Raw genomic sequence first — 18,903 nt, forward strand, 5'->3', positions numbered from 1 at the left:
CCAGTGGTCTAGAGCTCTGCCTCCCATACTCACTTTCAAGGGGACATGAGGAAACAGGAAGGTTTCCCTGAGCAAATAGGAAAGGATGAAATAATGAATACAACCACACACGGTCTCCAGAACCACCTTCCTGGTGCGGGTGATCCGTCTGCTGTTCTCTGCTCATTACGTACAATGACACGCTCCAACTGAGTGTGAGCACACGTCAGGGAAACACAGCGATGACACAGTACCCCAGGGACACGGCCTGGATTATCTGGGGTTAGAGGTGTAGTACTTACATAAGGGTCAACTAAGGTGTTGTTGTAAGGCTTTGGTATTGTCCGCTGAAAAGAGAGAAAGATTAAATGACAATACTGAATACAAGGATTGCATCCATCCCTCATTTAACAGCTATCTGTGGAGGAACTCAAGCCACAGTCTACCCATTATTTCATACCTGTTTTATGGACTTAAATATATCTACTTGTAGAATAAAAAGTACCAAAATACCACTGTTCGGCCCAATGCAAGTTCAATTTCCTGGATTTCTGACCCAAGGTAGGTCTTCATGAAGCCATGCAGGGAGGCTGCCCCTGGTTTCTACAGATGGAGTTGAAGAAACTCCACTGGTTCTCCTACTTCGAAGGGTTCTCAGCTATTTTTCTCTCCATTAGAAAGTATCATCCCACCAGGAGGAGATGCAATGAGAGAATCAGGTCAAGAACTCATCACCAACAGCCCCCCAGTGACCACAGGACCCAGAGTCCTGGAATCTATAGAAATGTCCCAGAGAACTGCGCTGCCTTTTGCAGTCTTCTTAGGACACGGTCTCTAAGATAAAATGTGCCTAATGTCCCCAGTGCTGCAGCTTTTCTTCCAGAAGGTCACCCTCCTCTCTCCCAAAAAGACGTCAGCTGGGTGACTTTTCAGAGGCAATTGATTATCACTCACTAAACTTATAATGCTTTTGCATATTCAGTAGAACGACCTGGCCTCCTTCCCTCTGAAATGCAGCTTTTATCTCCAGCCCAGGGCAGAGTAGTCACAGACAAGTGTGATCCACCAGACAATGACCTGAGAAGTGGCCATGCCATTGCCCATCTCTCTGGGTGACCTAAAATCCCCCGCCCCTCCCCATGTTAGAATTCGAGGTTGAAATAATCCTTGAGGTCAGGAGTATTGTTTCAATCAACTTTAATGACCACTGGACATTTAGTATGGGCTTGATAATCATATGTCGAATGAATAAATGAATGAATATTTCTTAGCTTAGGAAAAGGGATTACTTGCTATCTCTTAAGAAATATTAGCATACAATACACTGGAGGAATATATTATTTTATAACACAGCAACTGTCACCAAAAGATATTAGTGGCCCTTGTCAGGAGCCAATAAGCTACCATGTGGTATTAAGAGTGATACTGAAGTTTCCAAAAGCCAAGGGGCTCCATCAGCAAAAGAGGTTCTGAGAGGCACAGAGGACCCCTAGGGGTAATAATGGATTGCAAGATCTGCCATTTTGGAGAGCTCACACGGAGACACAAAATATAGAGGCAGCTGAGGCTTGTTGCTGAAAAGTGTTGCACCCATGGATAAGGGTAGATCCTGTTGAGAAGTTGCCAGCTCACAGGGGTAATCTAACCGAGTAACTATTTTATCTTATTTTTTAATTTTTATTCTATTTTTTAAGTAAGTTGTATGACCAACGTGGGACTTGAACTCATGATCCTGAGACAAGAGTCACATGTCTACCCACTGAACTAGCAGGAATCCCAAACTGAGTAACTCTAGACATCTGGGAAATGATACAGATGCTGGTCTTTAAAATACTAAAAGATCAAATACTAGTTTCCCTTTAGGAAATCCAGGGGATGAAATGTCCCAAGGACTGAAAGTTCAAATGATCCAGGGCATCATCAGATAAGCACATTCCTAGTGGAAGACAAAGTCTCATTGGCCAGCTAGGCATGGCCTATCTTAGAAGTCTGAATGTCTTGGATGGCCACTCCTACTTGAACTGTGTAAGAATGACACTTCTCTCCTCTCCCTCTTTCTCAAGTTCTTGTTCATACTCAATCTTGGAAAAGCCATCACCTTGCCTTGAATCTATACTGCACTTAACCTGTTTGTTTGTTGTCTACATAGACTTTTTCCATAGAGGAAAAAATCATTTTCTCAGAAAGGAGGTCTGGACAGCCCCTCTGATGGAGCCAAAAGGGTAGCATCAAAGTAAATAATTTTCCAGATCTGCCCCTCCCAAATGATACATCAATCTTCCAAGAACTTCCTTCCCAACAGCACCATCCTCAAGAAGGGCAAATAGTTTCCCCTGGGAAAAAAAGTACATCTGTGTGTACATTTAAGTGGAAGGTGAAAGGGGATGAAATGGATCAGAAAAGAAAATATGCCTTTTGTTTCCTATCTCATGAAATGATATGGTTTTGTATATGTCTCAGGATAGACTATCTGCTAGAGTGGGGTCATCTGAATCACTTAATGAAATCACCATTAGACTTCATTAAAGTTAGACAATAGTAATGATGATTTTAAAATCTGGATTTGAGTTGAAGATGACCCTATATCACCTTATTTTTTTCTAAGATTTATTCATTCATTTAAGAGACAGAGAGAGAGAGCACACGAATGGGGGCAGAGGCAGAGGGAGAGGGAGACAAGCAGACTACCAGCTGAGTGGGGAGCCCGACGCAGGGCTCTATCCCTGAGATCATAACCTGAACTGAAATCAAGACTCAGATGCTTAACTGACTGAGCCACCCAGGTGCCCCGACCCTGTCTTATTATGAAATGTCTTTTTGTATTGCATAATCATGTTTGCTTTTGCAACTTCGACACCCTTACAACATCTGCAGCTACAGTTAAAGCATATGCATGAGGTCTGTTTTGATGGCTCTTTATCATCTCCGCCTCAAACGGTTTACCATTCAAAGAAGATCTTGTCTTTTGTGCAGCATAATGTTCAAAGTAGCAACTCTGTAGTCACGTGCCCAAAAAAGGGGAGAGGAGGGTTGGAGGTAATTATAATCACCCAATTGAGAACTAGAAGTCAGTGTACATATAACATCAGTAATGTGATGAGAACTTACAAAAAGTGACATAATAATCACCTTTCTTTTCCTGAAATATTTTCTTGGAGGATTATGTAGAAGTCCTTTCTGAAAGATAAAAAGATCCAAGTTTGTGGCTAGCCTGTTTCTATTTTGTAAGTCTGGCATTTCCAGCCTTCTCCCATATGTATTTCTACCTGGGTGTCCCACTGTCAAAGCCAGGGTGGCTAAATGAGAAAACATCTCCCTCTCCTCACCTGTACTTCTAGAATTCAATCAGTGGTAGAATTTCAAGGATTGGAAAATCGTCTTTAGAACTTTTTTCTTTTCTCTTGTCTTTTTTCCTAAGTTTTAAGAGGTTTTCCTTCATAATCTCTTTAACACCTCCCACTTCCTTTCCATTCCCACCAATGCCACTCATGATGAGTCCATACACCAGGGCTATTCAATCAACACACACTTATCCCATGTGTACTGGGTATCAGACACTCTGGACAATCTTGGGCACACAAAGATGGACTAACCCTAGAGGTATCTAGAAAGAAAAAGAGAATGCACAGAAGGATAAGTATAAAACAGTATAAGAAGGGTCTTAGGAGTGGGCTCGTGGAACCCAGGGAAGGGAGGACCGGGGTCAGGTCATTCAGGGAATATTCAGAGAAGGGAGACATTTGACATGAGCATTGCAAGTCAAGTATAGGTATCTTTGGGCTGAAAGACACCAAAGTCATTTCAAGCCTCCAAAGTTGCCTAAAATATTGTTTTAAATATATCATTGCACACCTCAGAAGACTTCACTGATTTTTCATTTTCTATATTATGAGTTTAAACTCCTTAGGCTGATATTAAATCCCTCTATAAACAAGCCCAATCGATGGATCACAGCTTATCACACATAACCAGTCTACCCCAACTCAAAGAGATACTTTAGTTGTGGTTCTGGTTTTTATGGCTTTCTTTCTCTGGAGTATCCTCTTTCCATTTGTTTGACTGTAGACTGTCTTCTTTCAGTGCATGAAGTTGTCTGCATGCGACTGAGTCACTATGACCTCTCCCCCCACCAAGCTCAGGCCTCTATCCAGACAGAACCCCTTTTACAACATTAATGTGCAACATTTTAGGGAGGTTATGAATGTGGGGCATCTCTCCCTGGGTCAGCAGTAAACTCAGGGGCATCAGGTTTTAGCTATAACTCAACAAAAATTTGGTGAGCAAATAATGACCACACAACAAGGAAAGTCGCATCTGCTCCAGTCCTTGAAATACCTCCATCAGCCATCGTAGGGGCCTTCCACCACAGCGCACACTCAGCTTCCAGTTCTTCGATCTTGCGTGGCCTCCTCTGACTTCAAATTCCTTGGGGGTGAACCAATTTCCATCCTCACTCTGTATACACCTCTCCAAGACTCCTGTAAGACCAGGGTAAGTTGAGCCTGAGCCCTCTTTGTCTTCAGAACTCAGATGATGGGCTCTCACCACAATGCCTCTGGAGCCACCCAATTTGGGCTCAAGATTTTTAGCAGGAGGGTCTAGCCTCCATTTTCAGCCTTTGAAATCCCCAAATAAGTCCCCTCAAAGGAGATTTCCTGCCTTGGGGCAACATTTCTTTAAAACTTGGCGCAACAAAAAGGTGATAATTACCATAAAAATCAACCCTTTAAAAGTATTTCAAATCATCTACAAAGGAAAAGCAAGGGAACCTGAAGATTGAGAGGATCTCAGGTTGCTGGGGACAGAGAACAGGCCAGAAACTCCAATGGCTCTTGGGGCAATGGGAAAGTAGAACCCCAAGTTGAGACTGAGCTTAGAATCCTATCACCCGACATCTGTAGCCTTTATTCCGTTTTTTTAATCCAGTGTAATGGCATTATTAAGCAGAGCTTTTCCCATCCCTGAAATCACGGATAGCTGATATTAAAAATAACTGTGAAATGTTACCCAGTGGAAAATTAAGCTACGCATAGAAGATAATCATATGCTAAACAGCATTTCTCAGTCATTGGAGAAATGCAAATCAAAAACATAATGAGATACCACCTCATACCCACTAGGATGGTCATAATTAAAAAATCAGACAGTAACAAGTATTGATAAGGACATAGAAAAATTGGGGCCCTCAGACATTGCCGGTGGGAATATGAAATAGGGCAGCCACTGTAGAAAACATTTTGGTGCTTTCTCCGTAAGTTAAATATAGATTTACCATATGAACCAGCAGTTGCACTCCTGGGTATATAACCAAAAGAACTGAAAACATTCGTTCACACAAAAACTCATACATGAATATTCAAAACAACATTATACATAATAGCCAAAGAGTGGAAACAACCCAAACTGATGGATGAATGATGTATTTGGTGTATTCACACCATGAAATAAATTATTTGGCCAAAAAAAAAAAAATGCAGCAGCAATACATGCTACTACATGGATGAATCTTGAAAACATCATGTTAAGTGAAAGAGCCCCGTCATATACGTAGACTAGGCCAATTTACGAAGCAGAAAATAGATTAGTGGCTGCTTAGGGCTGGGCGCTGGGATGAACTGGGAATGTGTACTGACTGCAAATAGACATGGCATTTGCTTTAGTGGGGGACAGACACAAATGTTCTAAGATTAGATTGTGGTGATGGCTGAACAATCCTGGGAAGATGCAAAAAAATTCAACACTGAACTGTGCACTCTGAGGGTTGAACTGTATGGTACGTGATTATATCTCAGCTAAGCTGTTGAAGTATTTTACATTGATTATGTAAATTAATTCCTCACAGCTATACTGTGAGGCAGATTTTTAATTACTATCCCCTTTTTTAGATGGAAACTTCAAGCTCAGAAAGGTCCCCGTGTCTAATCAGATGAATCAGTCCCTCTTGGCAGAACTGTGGGTGGGGTTCAGGCTCTCTGATTCTAAATTCTATGGTCTTCTCACCACATCCAGCAGCCCTCCCTGGTGGTGATAATCCAGAAGGGAGAGAGGATATGAAGATGGAGGCTGAGGGCCTCTTCCCTTTTATTTCTGATTCACTTCTCTTTGGTTCTTTGGACATGTGGGAGTGAGCACCTAATATGTATAAGTTATGAAAGTGTAAAAATATCATCTTAGGAACCCCATCCTCCTTCCCCCAATTTCTTGAATGTTGTGTAATTCATATGGGTAATTCCATACTGCAAATCAAAGTAGATCGTGGAACTCACCTCGTTTCAGTCTCTTTTTATATAACATCCCCTTCACCTTACCACAGGTCACAGGAAGTATTTGAGAGTGAAAATTCACACTATCACCTCTGTGCTTTCTTGACCCTGAAAGAGAAGATTTCCTCATTCTGCCTCATTTTGCACATGCACGTGCACCTCTCCAACCCCGTGGATTTGTTCCTATGAAATCTAGACGTGCTTAGGGAAATCCATTCTACAAATCTCCAGCATCAGAGTCTTCATTCCATCTGACATTTTTGATAGATGACTACAGAATGTCTACCTCTATCTCATCCTTCAAATCCCACACAAACCAGAATGCTTTTACAGAGAAATCAGGCTTCAATAAAACTGCCTTCCTCCCAATCTAGTCAGCCTCACCGGTTCTTACATGACAATGAAACACACAACAGCTGCCATGTTCTGAAGGGAGCTCTCCAGCCACACTATTTCACTGCGGTTAGGAAGCTGGAGACAAAGTGCGAGACTGTACTTAGGTCTCCATAATTGAGATCTGACTGACTGAGCAGAGAGAGTGGAATGAACGATGGGGTAACCTAGTGGAGATGATGTCTGCTTTCTATTCTTGTTCTCTGCTTTGCTTCATTTCTCCCTCACCTCAGCTTTCTCCATAGCTAAAAGAGGAGCTCAGGGAACTCTAGAATAATCTTCACACTGCATGAAGAGAGGCGGCTGGAGACCTGACTCCGAAGAAGTAGGGATGAAAAGTCTTCAAATGGACTAACTCAAGGAGCATATATAGCTGATGCTGCCCTTCCAGCTGACGTTTTAGAGCCGTGATGGTAGGAGGGAGTGTCCATGGTCCAGTGTTGAGCCGGGTAGACTATCAGAACCGTGATAGACTGAGAATGAGTAGCTTAATTTGCTCTCTTGCTTTGTGATCAAGTGACAGGTCCAAGCCCACACAATTAAAAGTAGAGAAAGACAAAGACTACTGACCACCACTATAGGCCACCTGTGGTGTGCAACCTGTGACTTTCTATGTAGCAAAGGGAGGATCAACTAAATTATGTGGGTTATATGGCAACAGACAATTTCCAGCTCAAAATTTATCAGTTCAGTGAAGATAGCATCACTACAGTGGCCCCTGGACCCACAGGGTCTGATCACCAAGTTCTTTGTTTGTGGGATTATCTTGTTTCTCTCCTTGACATATTTTGAAAATGAGCCAAGTTGTATACATCTCACAACAGTTAGTAAAGCTATAAAGCAATTAGAGAAATGGGTTTATTACTAAAATCACAGAAAACAGGAAAGCACAGGAAATCAGCTGTTTAGTTATTGAACATTATTCCCCTTTTCTTCTTTACCTCTTGATCGGAATCGTTTCTGTAGGGCTCTATCATTAGGAGTTAAGTAAACACGAGGTCTGCCTCTCTTTCTCCCTGAGAAAATAGAAAAATATAATGACAATCACACACATGCAGTTGCATTGCATATATTAGTGATTTCCAAAATTCCCATTTAGATACAGCTTCCCCAAAGCCTGTCTAATGGATAAAGAAAAATATATAATCCCTAGTCTCAAGATACCAAGAACTAGATAGCTAATCTTAGGTTTATCTTGTATTTTATTTTTCACAGTCCTACATTAGTAAAACAAACAAGTGAAATCAGCATTTCACCTATATCTCATGCAGCCAGTTGTTAAGTGCGTAATAGATGCCAATTGGACATCTACTAATTTATTTGGTCTTTCCAACAAACATATGAGATGAAGATGATGATTACCGACATTACAGAAACTAAAATATTCAGAGAAAATTGAGACAAAAACTACAAAATTAAGTGAAAGCATTTCAGGTTTCTTCTTGCGGAGAAACAAAGAGATGCGCCGTGAAGGGAAACTCTGTGGCGGGTTTCACAGGTGAGACACGTTCCACACACCTTGAATGAAGTCATTTATATATTTGTGCTGAAAGTGATAATAAATGGGACCAAGGGCTTTGTCTACTTGGGTTTGGACAAAGATATTAGAATCTAAGAAACTAACCGGAAGAAGGCTAACCAAGAAGAATATGGGTAGAATTGAGTCTTCCAAAATCTTAATTTCAAATAGTTATTAAGGGTTGACTTGGTAGATGCTGCAGCAGGGAATGTTCTTCCTTTTGCAAGTTTTGGCTGTGGATATGCATCTCGGCGTTTGCTGTCATTCAAATGAGATTTAGTTTCTAAGGCAGGAAGACAAATTCATTTTCTTCTTTCTGTGTTCAATGCCCCACTATCTGGTGGTACTGAGTGGGGTTATGTAGATCCTATAAGGAAATGTTTTCCAGACTACCCAGTCCTAAGTGCTGTAAACTGTAAGCTGATTATGGGCATATTAGACCAGCAAAGCAAAAAGAATCTTTCTTTCAATTAAACCCAAAATGGACCAATTGCTTGGTAAATAGTCCCACTTTCTGGACTTCATCCCGCACAATTACTGAGAGAATTTTCATCTCTTCAAGACCAAAATGGCCCCATGGACAAATATTGATAATTAGACTTTATCACAACATCAACAAATTACAGACTTGCAAGTCACCACTCTGTTACAATTTAACAGAATATAAATATAATATAAAAGCAGCTCAAATGAGGGGTCTACAACGACTGATAAATTTCTACAAGAAAGTAAAGACTTGGGCCGGTAATACCCAGCTACTGAAACGGTGGAAATATGGTTCTCAAAAAGGCCAATTAATCTTTTTGCCCCCTCTCGCTTTCTCCCTCCAGAAAGTGGGGTCACCAGGAAATAGAAGGTCATCTACCCAGGTACAGTTCTCTAAGGGGCCCTCTTCACCTCTTCTCCACCCAAGATGCCAAAGTGGTTATGGACTCTCTCTGGTGCTCTCTCTCATTCCTCTTCCGAAGGTCTATGCTCACAGCCCCGTGAGAAGAGATCCAGATATCTTACTCTTGCCCTCCTATATCCCAGTCAGGCTTGGTACTAAAGCTCTAATCACAGCCTTGGACAATCTAAGAAATAGAGAGTTCTTTCTTGGCCTCTATCTGTCCCTCTCTCTGGTTACATCTTTCCTGGGACTGGTGACCATGTTAAATTTACCTTTCATCAAACCTGTTAGGCCTAATATTTTTTTAGGGAGAAAAAGGAAATACATTGAAGTCCATTCTAGCCTGTGGAGCTTTTGGTATAAGGAGACTTGGAGCTTAAAACCAGCTAAATCATAATACAGTACTATTGTGTTTTACTTTGAAAATAGAGTGACTAAGCAAGACAGGATCAAACTCATTTTTGTGTCCCCAGGTTGTAATACCCATTTAATAACACCAAATCCCCCACCATGAACTCTAACAAGGCAGTCAGAATATAATTTAAGGTTATTTTTAAAAATTGTCAGGCTTGGTATTAATTAATCTCTAATTGTAAGTGTGACAGAATTTTAAATTCTTTCTTGTTATCCCAAAATTTTAGTAAAAGTCTCAATAGTCGGGAACAATTCACTAAGTGCCAAGAAGGGTAACCAGCGGCCCCAGTCCACCCAGGACTAAGGGGTATCCTAGATGCAGGATTTTCAGTGGCAAAACTGGAAATGTCTTGGGCAAACCAGGGTGAGTTGGTCACCCTAGTTTCAAGCAATCCACATCGTAAGGCAATGGCACCAAGCTGCCTATGTGACCAAAGTATCGATCGAACAGGTTATGCCAGCTCTAGCTTTTCATTCACATCCACGCAGTAGAAGAATGGCTATGTTTCCCTCCAAAGAAGTCAAGCAGTGCTGCCAGACCACACTGTGGAATCGATGAAAGAATCTCATGGAGGAAAGAGCTAGTGATTGTGTACCCTGCATTCCCAATGTTATCCCAGAGTTACATCTGCCAAGGGACACACATCCATATTCTTATTTCTCCTCTGTCCTCCATCCCCCCTAATCCTGGAGGGGCCCAAACCAGCAGCTTGAGTGTGGGTGGAGCCAAGAGAGAATGTGAGAAGAATCTGACCATGCCACATCCCCACACACCCAGGTCAGGTGGCCCAGACCGAGGTTTGCTCAGGCTGAAGGAGGGGAGGTGCATTGAAATGGAGAAAATATTGAAGTTTTAGTACTAGTCCAGAAAGAACTCTCAACTACTGGAGAGGGACTTATACTCTCGTGACAAGGGAACAGGAAATGCCCAAGACAGGAAAAACTAATCCAGAAGGTAGATTTGAAAAGGCAGTGAAAAAAATGAACTTGTTTTCTACTTGTAATTTACCAAGTCTGGCCATTTTAATAAACCAATGATGCAAGGTAAAGAAATTTCCATGAAAACAGATAAAACTCGGGAAAAAGATTTTAGGTCCTGGGCAGATAAAAACTATGGTATAAACACCAACCCTTTATAACCCTGGCTCCAAATGGGTTTGCTTTCTAGATTTCGCAGCTCTCAAATTGGTAACTTTGGCTAGGAAAAATTGAGGAAGATTTATGTTCCTCAAAACCTTAGCAAAATTTGTATTGACCCACGGGGCCAGGTGGAAGTGGCACAAACTTTATCTTACCCCTGATCTTGGCACGTTCTTGCAGAGGTATTTTCACCTTTTTCTCACTGGAGATCAACTGGTCAGCAGTGTTGCTTCTGTCTAGGGATAAGCAGATACAGAGTTGGACAAAACAGCAGTTGATATGAGAGACCAAAAGCAAGTGAGTGAACACTGGATTCAATTCTGAAGCCCCTTTCACTATTCACTCAGCCAAGAAAGCACGTTAATGATAAGGGATTTCAAATAGGTGCCTAGAATATGCTCTACTTTTAGGAGGGAAGACTTTTATTTTAATTAAAAAAAATTTTTTTATTATGTTATGCTAGTCACCATACAGTACATCCTTAGTTTTTGATGTCGTGTTCCATGATTCATTACTTGCTTATAACACCCAGTGCTCCATGCAATACGTACCCTCTTTAATACCAGGCTAACCCATCCCCCCACACTCCTCCCCTCTGAAACCCTCAGTTTGTTTCCCAGAGTCCATAGTCTCTCATGGTTCTTTTTTTCCTTCATTTTTCCCTTCCTCTCCTAATGTCGTCCATGCCATTCCTTATTTTCCACAAGTAAGTGAAACCATATGATAATTGTCTTTCTCTGCTTGACTTATTTCACTTAGCATAATCCCCTCCAGTTCCATCCATGTTGATGCAAACGTTAGGAGGGAAAACTTTTAAATTACGTACAAGATTTCATTGTACTTTGGAAAGTACAAAGTAGTTTAGAATTTATCTACGTACACAGAGACTTAAATGAAAATGATATAATGATTAAATCCAAATATTTGGTATTTTGAAAATAAGGTATATTCTTACAATGGATGCTACCACTTTTTTTTCTTTCCAAACAAAATTGTACGCATTCACCAACAGAGCACCCATGTAAATTGACAAGAACTAAGATATATAGATTGGTGAAAATTAATAATTTTAATTGGACTCTAAAATCTTATTATATGGATCTGTTTCAAAATTGGAAATCACATGGAAAATGAGGTCCAGCTCTCACTGTCTAGAAGGAAGGAGTTCTTTAAACCACTACTGAGGGACGCCTGGGTGGCTCAGTTGGTTAAGCATCCAACTCTTGATCTCAGCTCAAGTCTTAATCTCAGGGACATGAGTTCAAGCCCCACATTGGGCTCCAGTTGGGCCTGGAGCCTACTTAAAAAAGAAAAAAGAAGTTAACCGCTACTGAAATAAACAAGGTTTCAGAGGTCCAACTTGAAGTAATACATATATGTTACTGGAAGTTCAGAAAATAAAAATTATATGAAACATCACCATGCTAGAGAGAGCCATAATTAACTTGTTCAAAAATATTCCCCTTGACTAATATAACATAATAAAAAATTTAAAAATAAATAAATAAATAAATAAATAAATAAAAACTTTCCCATAACAAAAACTCCCCCCCCAAAAAGTATTCCCCTAGGCTTTTGTCTCTGTATATTTTACTATTTAAACAATAAAGAAAGGGGGGGTAATCAGAAGGGGGAATGAAGCATGAGAGACTATGGACTCTGAGAAACAAACTGAGGGCTTTAGAAGGGAGGGGGGTAGGGGAATGGGATAGGCTGGTGATGGGTAGTAAGGAGGGCACGTATTGCATGGTGCACTGGGTGTTATACGCAACTAATGAATCATCAAACTTTACATCAGAAACCAGGGATGTCCTGTATGGTGACTAACATAATATAATAAAAAATATTATTATAATAAAAAAATAAGATAAAAAAATAAACAATACCTTTTCATAGCAGAATTTAAACATGTTTAACATTTTCAATGTACACACATACACTTAAAAAACACAAATAACAATATAAATATCACCTATATTCCAATGACCATATATAACCACTGCATATATTTTTATTGATGACATCTATTGCTTTTTCCATATATCTATATCTGTGCCTTTCTATATATTATAGTTAGATAAATACGTATACATAAGAATTTATAAGTATCTAAAAATACATTTGTACAAATATATGTGTTTAGTTTTTTACCATTGCACACATGCACCTACCCATACAGGCTGCTTTTTGCACTTGGCTTTCTCTGGAACATCTTACTAAATTAATACAACCTTCTTGACCCAGCAGAGAAGCCACATCCTGAGGCTGGCAGTGTCTCCCTGGATCATTTAGCTCTGGGTGATTCCGTGCTGAGAACTAAGCCAGTTTGTGCAAGCCACTGTGTTTCCAGGCCTCTTTGTTACAGCGTCTTAGCTTACATCCTTGTGGCGCAGCTGCTAGGAGGGGATCAGGGTCCTTGGGAGCCCTCAGGCCTGCAGGGGGACAGTAAGCAGGGCCTTCCACTCAAGTGCTTACCTTTCTGATGTACGTTTCTCTGACATCTCTTTTTAATTCTTGTCCAGGCATGGCCTTTCTTTTTTCCTTCAAACAAAAGAGAGTAAAGTTAATCATTCAGAGCTGTAAATATAATTCTCAAAGCCATATATGTTAGTAGTTTCACATACTTTTTCAGGCCACAAGAACAGGGCAAAATTCTTAACTACCAGTGCAGCAGTGTGGGGCTGATTGCAGAGTCATATTTTATTCCATGTGGACTTGAGAGACTATAGGAGATGAGCTTCCTTTGAAAATGAAAAAACAACCACAAAAAAACCCACTAAAATTGGAAAATAAGCTCCTGCTGGTGTCTTATCCTGAATGACCATTGTTGGGGGTATATGTCAATATATTTCCTCTTCAAGTGTCTTCCAGTACATCCAAATGTGCCATGAGGAGGCACACGCTTCATAGCTGGATGGTGTCATGGATAATATGCCATGCTGGAGGCAGGGAGGCACTCTTAGCGTTGATGGGGAGACTTAAAACAATCTCTGTACTTGTAGTTGTGACACAAATCCTCCCACTTCCGTGCCATCTAGTGCCCGGAGCTCCTGGAGAACTTAAAGAAACTGCAGCAGATTCTGTGTTGTGTTTTGCTTTCTTGTGCATGATATGAACACATAGGAGTAAGAGAAGACCACTGGCACTGGGTAAATAGAGATCTTATCTTGTCACCACTGTGAAATAAAAATAGCCAGCTACTAGATTTTTATTGCCAAGAGTGAAGACCAAGTCCATGGATGGAGGCCTTATGACTCCCACTTGAGATTCCCATTCCATTCGGAGGTGGGTCAACTCAGACTCCAGGACTTACAGGGCAGGAAGGGCCTACAAATAAAAAGCCTTGCTCATCAAATGAAACTGGTAGGTTCAAGAATTCTGGGACTTTGCCCCATTGGCACCTCAGCTTTCCATGACCCTTCCCAGCTCTATGCAGGGGCTATGGTTGTGTGCCAGGCTCATGACTCCTCATGGACCTGCTTGTCTCCCGTGGGGAGAGCCACATCACACGGGACTTTGTTCCTGACTGCTCCCAGGACACTGATCAGGACTTGAGTCCCTCTGGGGGCTATGGGCGGTGCCTCAACACCACGCACACTTCAGCTTACAGACCAGCTGCCTCTGGCCACACCACTGTGGCCCTAGAAACTCATATGTATCAAGAGCATGGCTGAACTCTTAATAGTCTGCAATGGTGGGCCCTTTATCAAAAAAGCTACTTCCAGTGCACTGATTGTCTGACTCTATGTCCCTCATCTCCTCCTGTCCACTTAACTCTGGAAGGCTCCTTGGTCACTGAAGGCAGCTGTCCCCAGAAAGGGATCAGCTCCTTCCTGCATCACGACCAGGATAAAAGTGATGGGGGATTAATGGTGTTAGAGAGACCAGTTCTGAAAATTCAGGATTCTCTTCTGCCTGCTCTTGGAGATGATGCCTTGTTCTTTCCCCTACCAGTCTGGAGGGCAGAGCCTTCAGAGAGCCTAGGGGATTCAGATTTAACTCTGATCTGATTACATTTACATTTTATGAAAATGCCTTTGCCCCACTTGCATCTGACCCTCTGGATAAAAGGTCTGAATGGGAATAGGAGATCATTTGGAAAGGAGATGAAGTTACAGCCGCCGGAACAGTACACACAGATTTTGTGGCAGTAAAGGAAGAGCAAAAATCCAGACATCTGAGGGGGGAACCCCATAAAGCCTAGCAGGTATGGTGGAAGGGGAAGCATTAATGGTATTTTCCTTGCAGAACTGCCCTGAATCCTACCTCCAGAGAGAAACCACCCCAGTACATACCTCTACCACAGAGATGAGGAGTCTGGCATTCTGCATCAGACACGAGAAAACAGGGATAGGCCCCAGCGTCTGCACATCCCATACAAGATTTCTCTAGACATCATCCTCATCCCCACTCTCAGTCATTGGGGTGGGGTGGGGGAGGCAGATGCCACTTGGTTGGTGTCATGGACAAAGAGGACATTCCTCAGGAAGTGCCCCCCCCAAAATGAACCCTACCCCCAAATCAAGGACTAGATGCAATGAATGAAACTGGGACCTCAAGGTTTAGAGCCCGCCAGGGGCCTACGTTGGAGGCACCTTCCATCTTCCCCTGGTTGATGTATGTTCCATTAGTGGACCTTAGCAACTGTAAACGCTTCCCTTTCAGGGCCACCGTGTGTGCCCTTGGAATTGCACTTCCTGTGTGTAAGCCAGGCATTCACTTGCCTCCTTATGCAAACACGGTAAATTATAGCCTAGGGTGGTCATTAGAGATCTAAATCATTTATGCCTTATGAAATTTGTTAAATACTTCAGGAAACAAACTGAATGGATTTGGTCTTAGCCCACAGTGGCCAAATTAATCAAAATGGCTGATTCAGTGGTGTCTTCATGGGGAAATTTGCCAGAATTGTCAGAATCTGTGTGAGGTGAATTTGTTGGGAGGCAATCTTCCTTGGCATTTCCACATACCTCAAACGATCTCTGTAAGGATGTTTGAATAACAAACAGCCTTGGAAGCCAGAGATAATGCAACCCTCTAGACCAGGGAGTGGATTTGTTTACTGACCTGTATAAAATAGAAAAACGTCTCCCTACTCTCCCCAGAGCCTTCGGCTCAGGGCATGATCCCGGCGTTATGGGATCGAGCCCCACATCAGGCTCCTCCGCTATGAGCCTGCTTCTTCCTCTCCCACTCCCCCTGCTTGTGTTCCCTCTCTCGCTGGCTGTCTCTATCTCTGTCGAATAAATAAATAAAATCTTTTTAAAAAAAATAAAAACAAGCTTAAAAAAAAGAAAGAAAGAAAGAAAGAAAGAAAGAGAAAGAACGAAAAGAGAAAAAAGAAAAAAAAAAAAGAAGGGGAAGTCCCACTACAGCCAAAACCCCGTCCTCAGAGGAAATGGCAGGTATTCCCGATTGGCTACACGTTCCAGAAAGGCCACATACAAGAGGAAGTATTCAGCAGCTAAATCCAGGGTTGAAAAGTAAAAGGAGGAGGTTCTTGCTATTGTCACAAAACCAGAGTGGTGGTACTCAAGTGGTTAAACGTCACAAAATATCTAGGTATTATCCTACTGAAGATGAGCCTCAAAAGCTGTTGAGCCACAGCAGAAAGCCTTTCAGTCAGCATGTGAGAAAACTGCAAGCTAGCATCACTCCTGGGACCATTGTGATCATCCTCACTGGGCACCACGGAAGCAAGAGGGTGGTTTTCCTGAAGCCACTGAGCAGCGGCTTGCTACTTGTGATCAGACCTCTGGCCCTCAATCAAATTCCCCTGGTAGAACGCACCAGAAGTTTGTCATTGCCACCTCCACCAAATTATATCAGCGGTGTGAAAATCCCAAAACGTGTCACTGAAACTTATTTCAAGAAGAAGCTGTGTAAACCCTGACACCAGGAAGGTGAGATTTATGACACAGAGAAAGAGAAATATGAGATTAGACAGCAGCACAAGTTTGATCAGAAAACTGTGGACTCACAAATTCTGCCAAAAATCAAAATTGTTCCTCAGCTTCACAGCTGTGTTTTCTCTCACAAATGGAGTTTGTCCTCAGAAACTGGTGTTACTAAATTTCTTACAGAGAACCTAATTAAATAACCGATCATATAAAAAGGTAAAAGAAACAAGAGTGAACACATAAAATAATAAAAACATATTTTTAATTTAAGTAAACATCAACTGCAAAAATGGTAATAGTTTCAACATTTGTGATGAAAGAAAATTAAAAAGAAAATGTTACACAACAGTAGCTGTGTGATGATGAAATGCTGGATATGTAATGAATCCGCATGCTCAGACAGTCTACATCTTTTGGGATTGAGGCACGGTAAAGAGATGACAGAAATTTCATACCAAATTTCCAAACAGCAGAGGAAAGGGGGGAATATAGAATTCAATCTCAATCAATCAGAAAGCAGGACATGAACATTAAAAACACAGAAAAAGAATGGTCAACAACAACATAGAAGATATAAATCCACATATCTCAGAATCCATGATAAATGCAAACAAAACTGAACTATGAAAAGATTAAGATTATCAGAGAAGATTATAAAAAACTAAGTATTGTAATAGGAAACATAAAACACAGCTGTACAAGAAGGATTGATGAAAAGGGAGTAAAAAACATCCAAAAAATAAAACGTTAAAAGTTCAAATAACAATATTAGCTTCCCAAGAAAGAGATTTTAAAGTAAAAAAAAAAGAGTAAGGATAAAGAAAGACAACGTATGGTTAGAAAAATTCACTAAGTCAAGACAATCATGAATAGCCTCGAAGTATTTAAAGTAAAACAACAGAATAAGGAGGAATTGGCAAACATACAGTCATGTGGGAGAACGGAACACATCTCTGTGCAAACCCAATGCAGCTTAATTTAGAAGATTTAGACAAGAGGGCGTAGTATTGGCATAAAGATAGACATGCAGATAAGTAGAAAAGGAAGTCCAAAAATACACCCAAATATATATGGGCTACTGACTTACAACAAGGATGTCAAGGTAATTAACTCACTAATTCAACGCACAAATGGTCTGAACAACTGGCTATCTGAATGCCAAAGAAAGAAAGAAAGGAAGAAAGGAGGGAAGAAGGATGGAAGGAAGGAAGGAAGGAAGGAAGGAAGGAAGGAAGGAAGGAAGGAAGGAAGGGGGAGGGAGGAAGAAAGAATCCTTATCTCATACCACATGCAAAAATTAACTCAAACTGGATCACGGATCTAAATGTAAGAGCTAAAAACCATCAAAGTTCTTGAAGAAAATAGAGTATCTTGAGCAAAGATTTCTTACATAGAACTGAAAAGTCACAGATTATAAAAAATACTGTTAGACCTCAATCTAAATTTTGCTCTTTGACACTGCTAAGAAAATGAACAGAGCAGCTACAGACTGTATGGCATATAACCAACAAAGGACTCGTATCCAGAACATATTAACAACGTTACAACTAGAAAATAGACAACCCAAATAAATATGGGTGAAAGATTTGAATGGACACTTCACTAAATGAGATCTATGGGTGGCAAATAAATACATAAGAAGATGTTCAGCACCATTACTCATTAAGAAAATGCAAATTAAAACTATGAATTACCATTACGCGCCTATGAGGACGGCTAAAATTAAGATTAGCAATACCGAGTGTTGGTAAATATACGGAGTAATCGGAACTTTCATACATTGCTGGTGGGAATAAAAAAGGTACAACAACATAAAAAATACTTTGGCAGATCCTTAGAATGTTGAACATGCACTTATGTTCATATCACCTAGTATATCACTCTTACGTATTTACCTAAGAAAAATTAAATCTTATGTCCACCCAAAGATTTGTATGTACAAGTTCCTAGAAGCTGTATTTGCGATAGCCCAAAACTGGAAACCACTCAACGTCTACCAACAGGCGAGGAGATCTGTGGAATATCCACATAATGAAATACTTCTCAGAAGTAAAAATGGAGTAACTAGTGATACATGTACCAACATGCACGTGTCTCAAAAGCTTTACACTAAATGAAAGGGCCACATGTTGAAAAACTATGTACTGTATGAATTCATTTATATGAAATTCCAGAAAAGATAAAACTATAGTGATAAAAACAGATCAGGTGTGGGGCACCTGGGTGGCACAGCAGTTAAGCGTCTGCCTTCGGCTCAGGGCGTGATCCCGGCGTTCTGGGATCGAGCCCCACATCAGGCTCCTCCGCTATGAGCCTGCTTCTTCCTCTCCCACTCCCCCTGCTTGTGTTCCCTCTCTCGCTGGCTGTCTCTATCTCTGTCGAACAAATAAATAAAAATCTTAAAAA

General features: G+C 41.0%; 1 protein-coding gene and 1 pseudogene across 8 annotated transcripts in view; one reads left to right on the forward strand and one right to left on the reverse strand.

Moving 5' to 3' along the window:
- The window catches only part of SP140 (SP140 nuclear body protein), a 62,045-nt gene that overhangs the window by 4,769 nt on the left and 38,373 nt on the right, over nucleotides 1-18,903 (reverse strand). For 7 of the 8 annotated variants that reach the window (XM_008690367.2, XM_040639285.1, XM_008690368.2 and 4 more), the window contains 7 exons: nucleotides 13,073-13,138; nucleotides 10,753-10,833; nucleotides 7,577-7,651; nucleotides 6,246-6,350; nucleotides 4,315-4,457; nucleotides 3,109-3,156; nucleotides 282-326 (listed from right to left, as the gene is read on the reverse strand). In XM_008690367.2, coding sequence (XP_008688589.2) covers nucleotides 282-326; nucleotides 3,109-3,156; nucleotides 4,315-4,457; nucleotides 6,246-6,350; nucleotides 7,577-7,651; nucleotides 10,753-10,833; nucleotides 13,073-13,138 — 563 coding nt within the window. The remainder of the gene's footprint in view (nucleotides 1-281; nucleotides 327-3,108; nucleotides 3,157-4,314; nucleotides 4,458-6,245; nucleotides 6,351-7,576; nucleotides 7,652-10,752; nucleotides 10,834-13,072; nucleotides 13,139-18,903) is intronic. The other variant, XM_040639297.1, reaches the window with a different exon arrangement.
- LOC121104788 lies at nucleotides 15,832-18,715 on the forward strand (annotated as a pseudogene).

Source organism: Ursus maritimus, unplaced genomic scaffold (assembly GCF_017311325.1).
Source record: "Ursus maritimus isolate PB19 unplaced genomic scaffold, ASM1731132v1 scaffold_1, whole genome shotgun sequence".
Taxonomy (NCBI): Eukaryota; Metazoa; Chordata; class Mammalia; order Carnivora; family Ursidae; genus Ursus; species Ursus maritimus.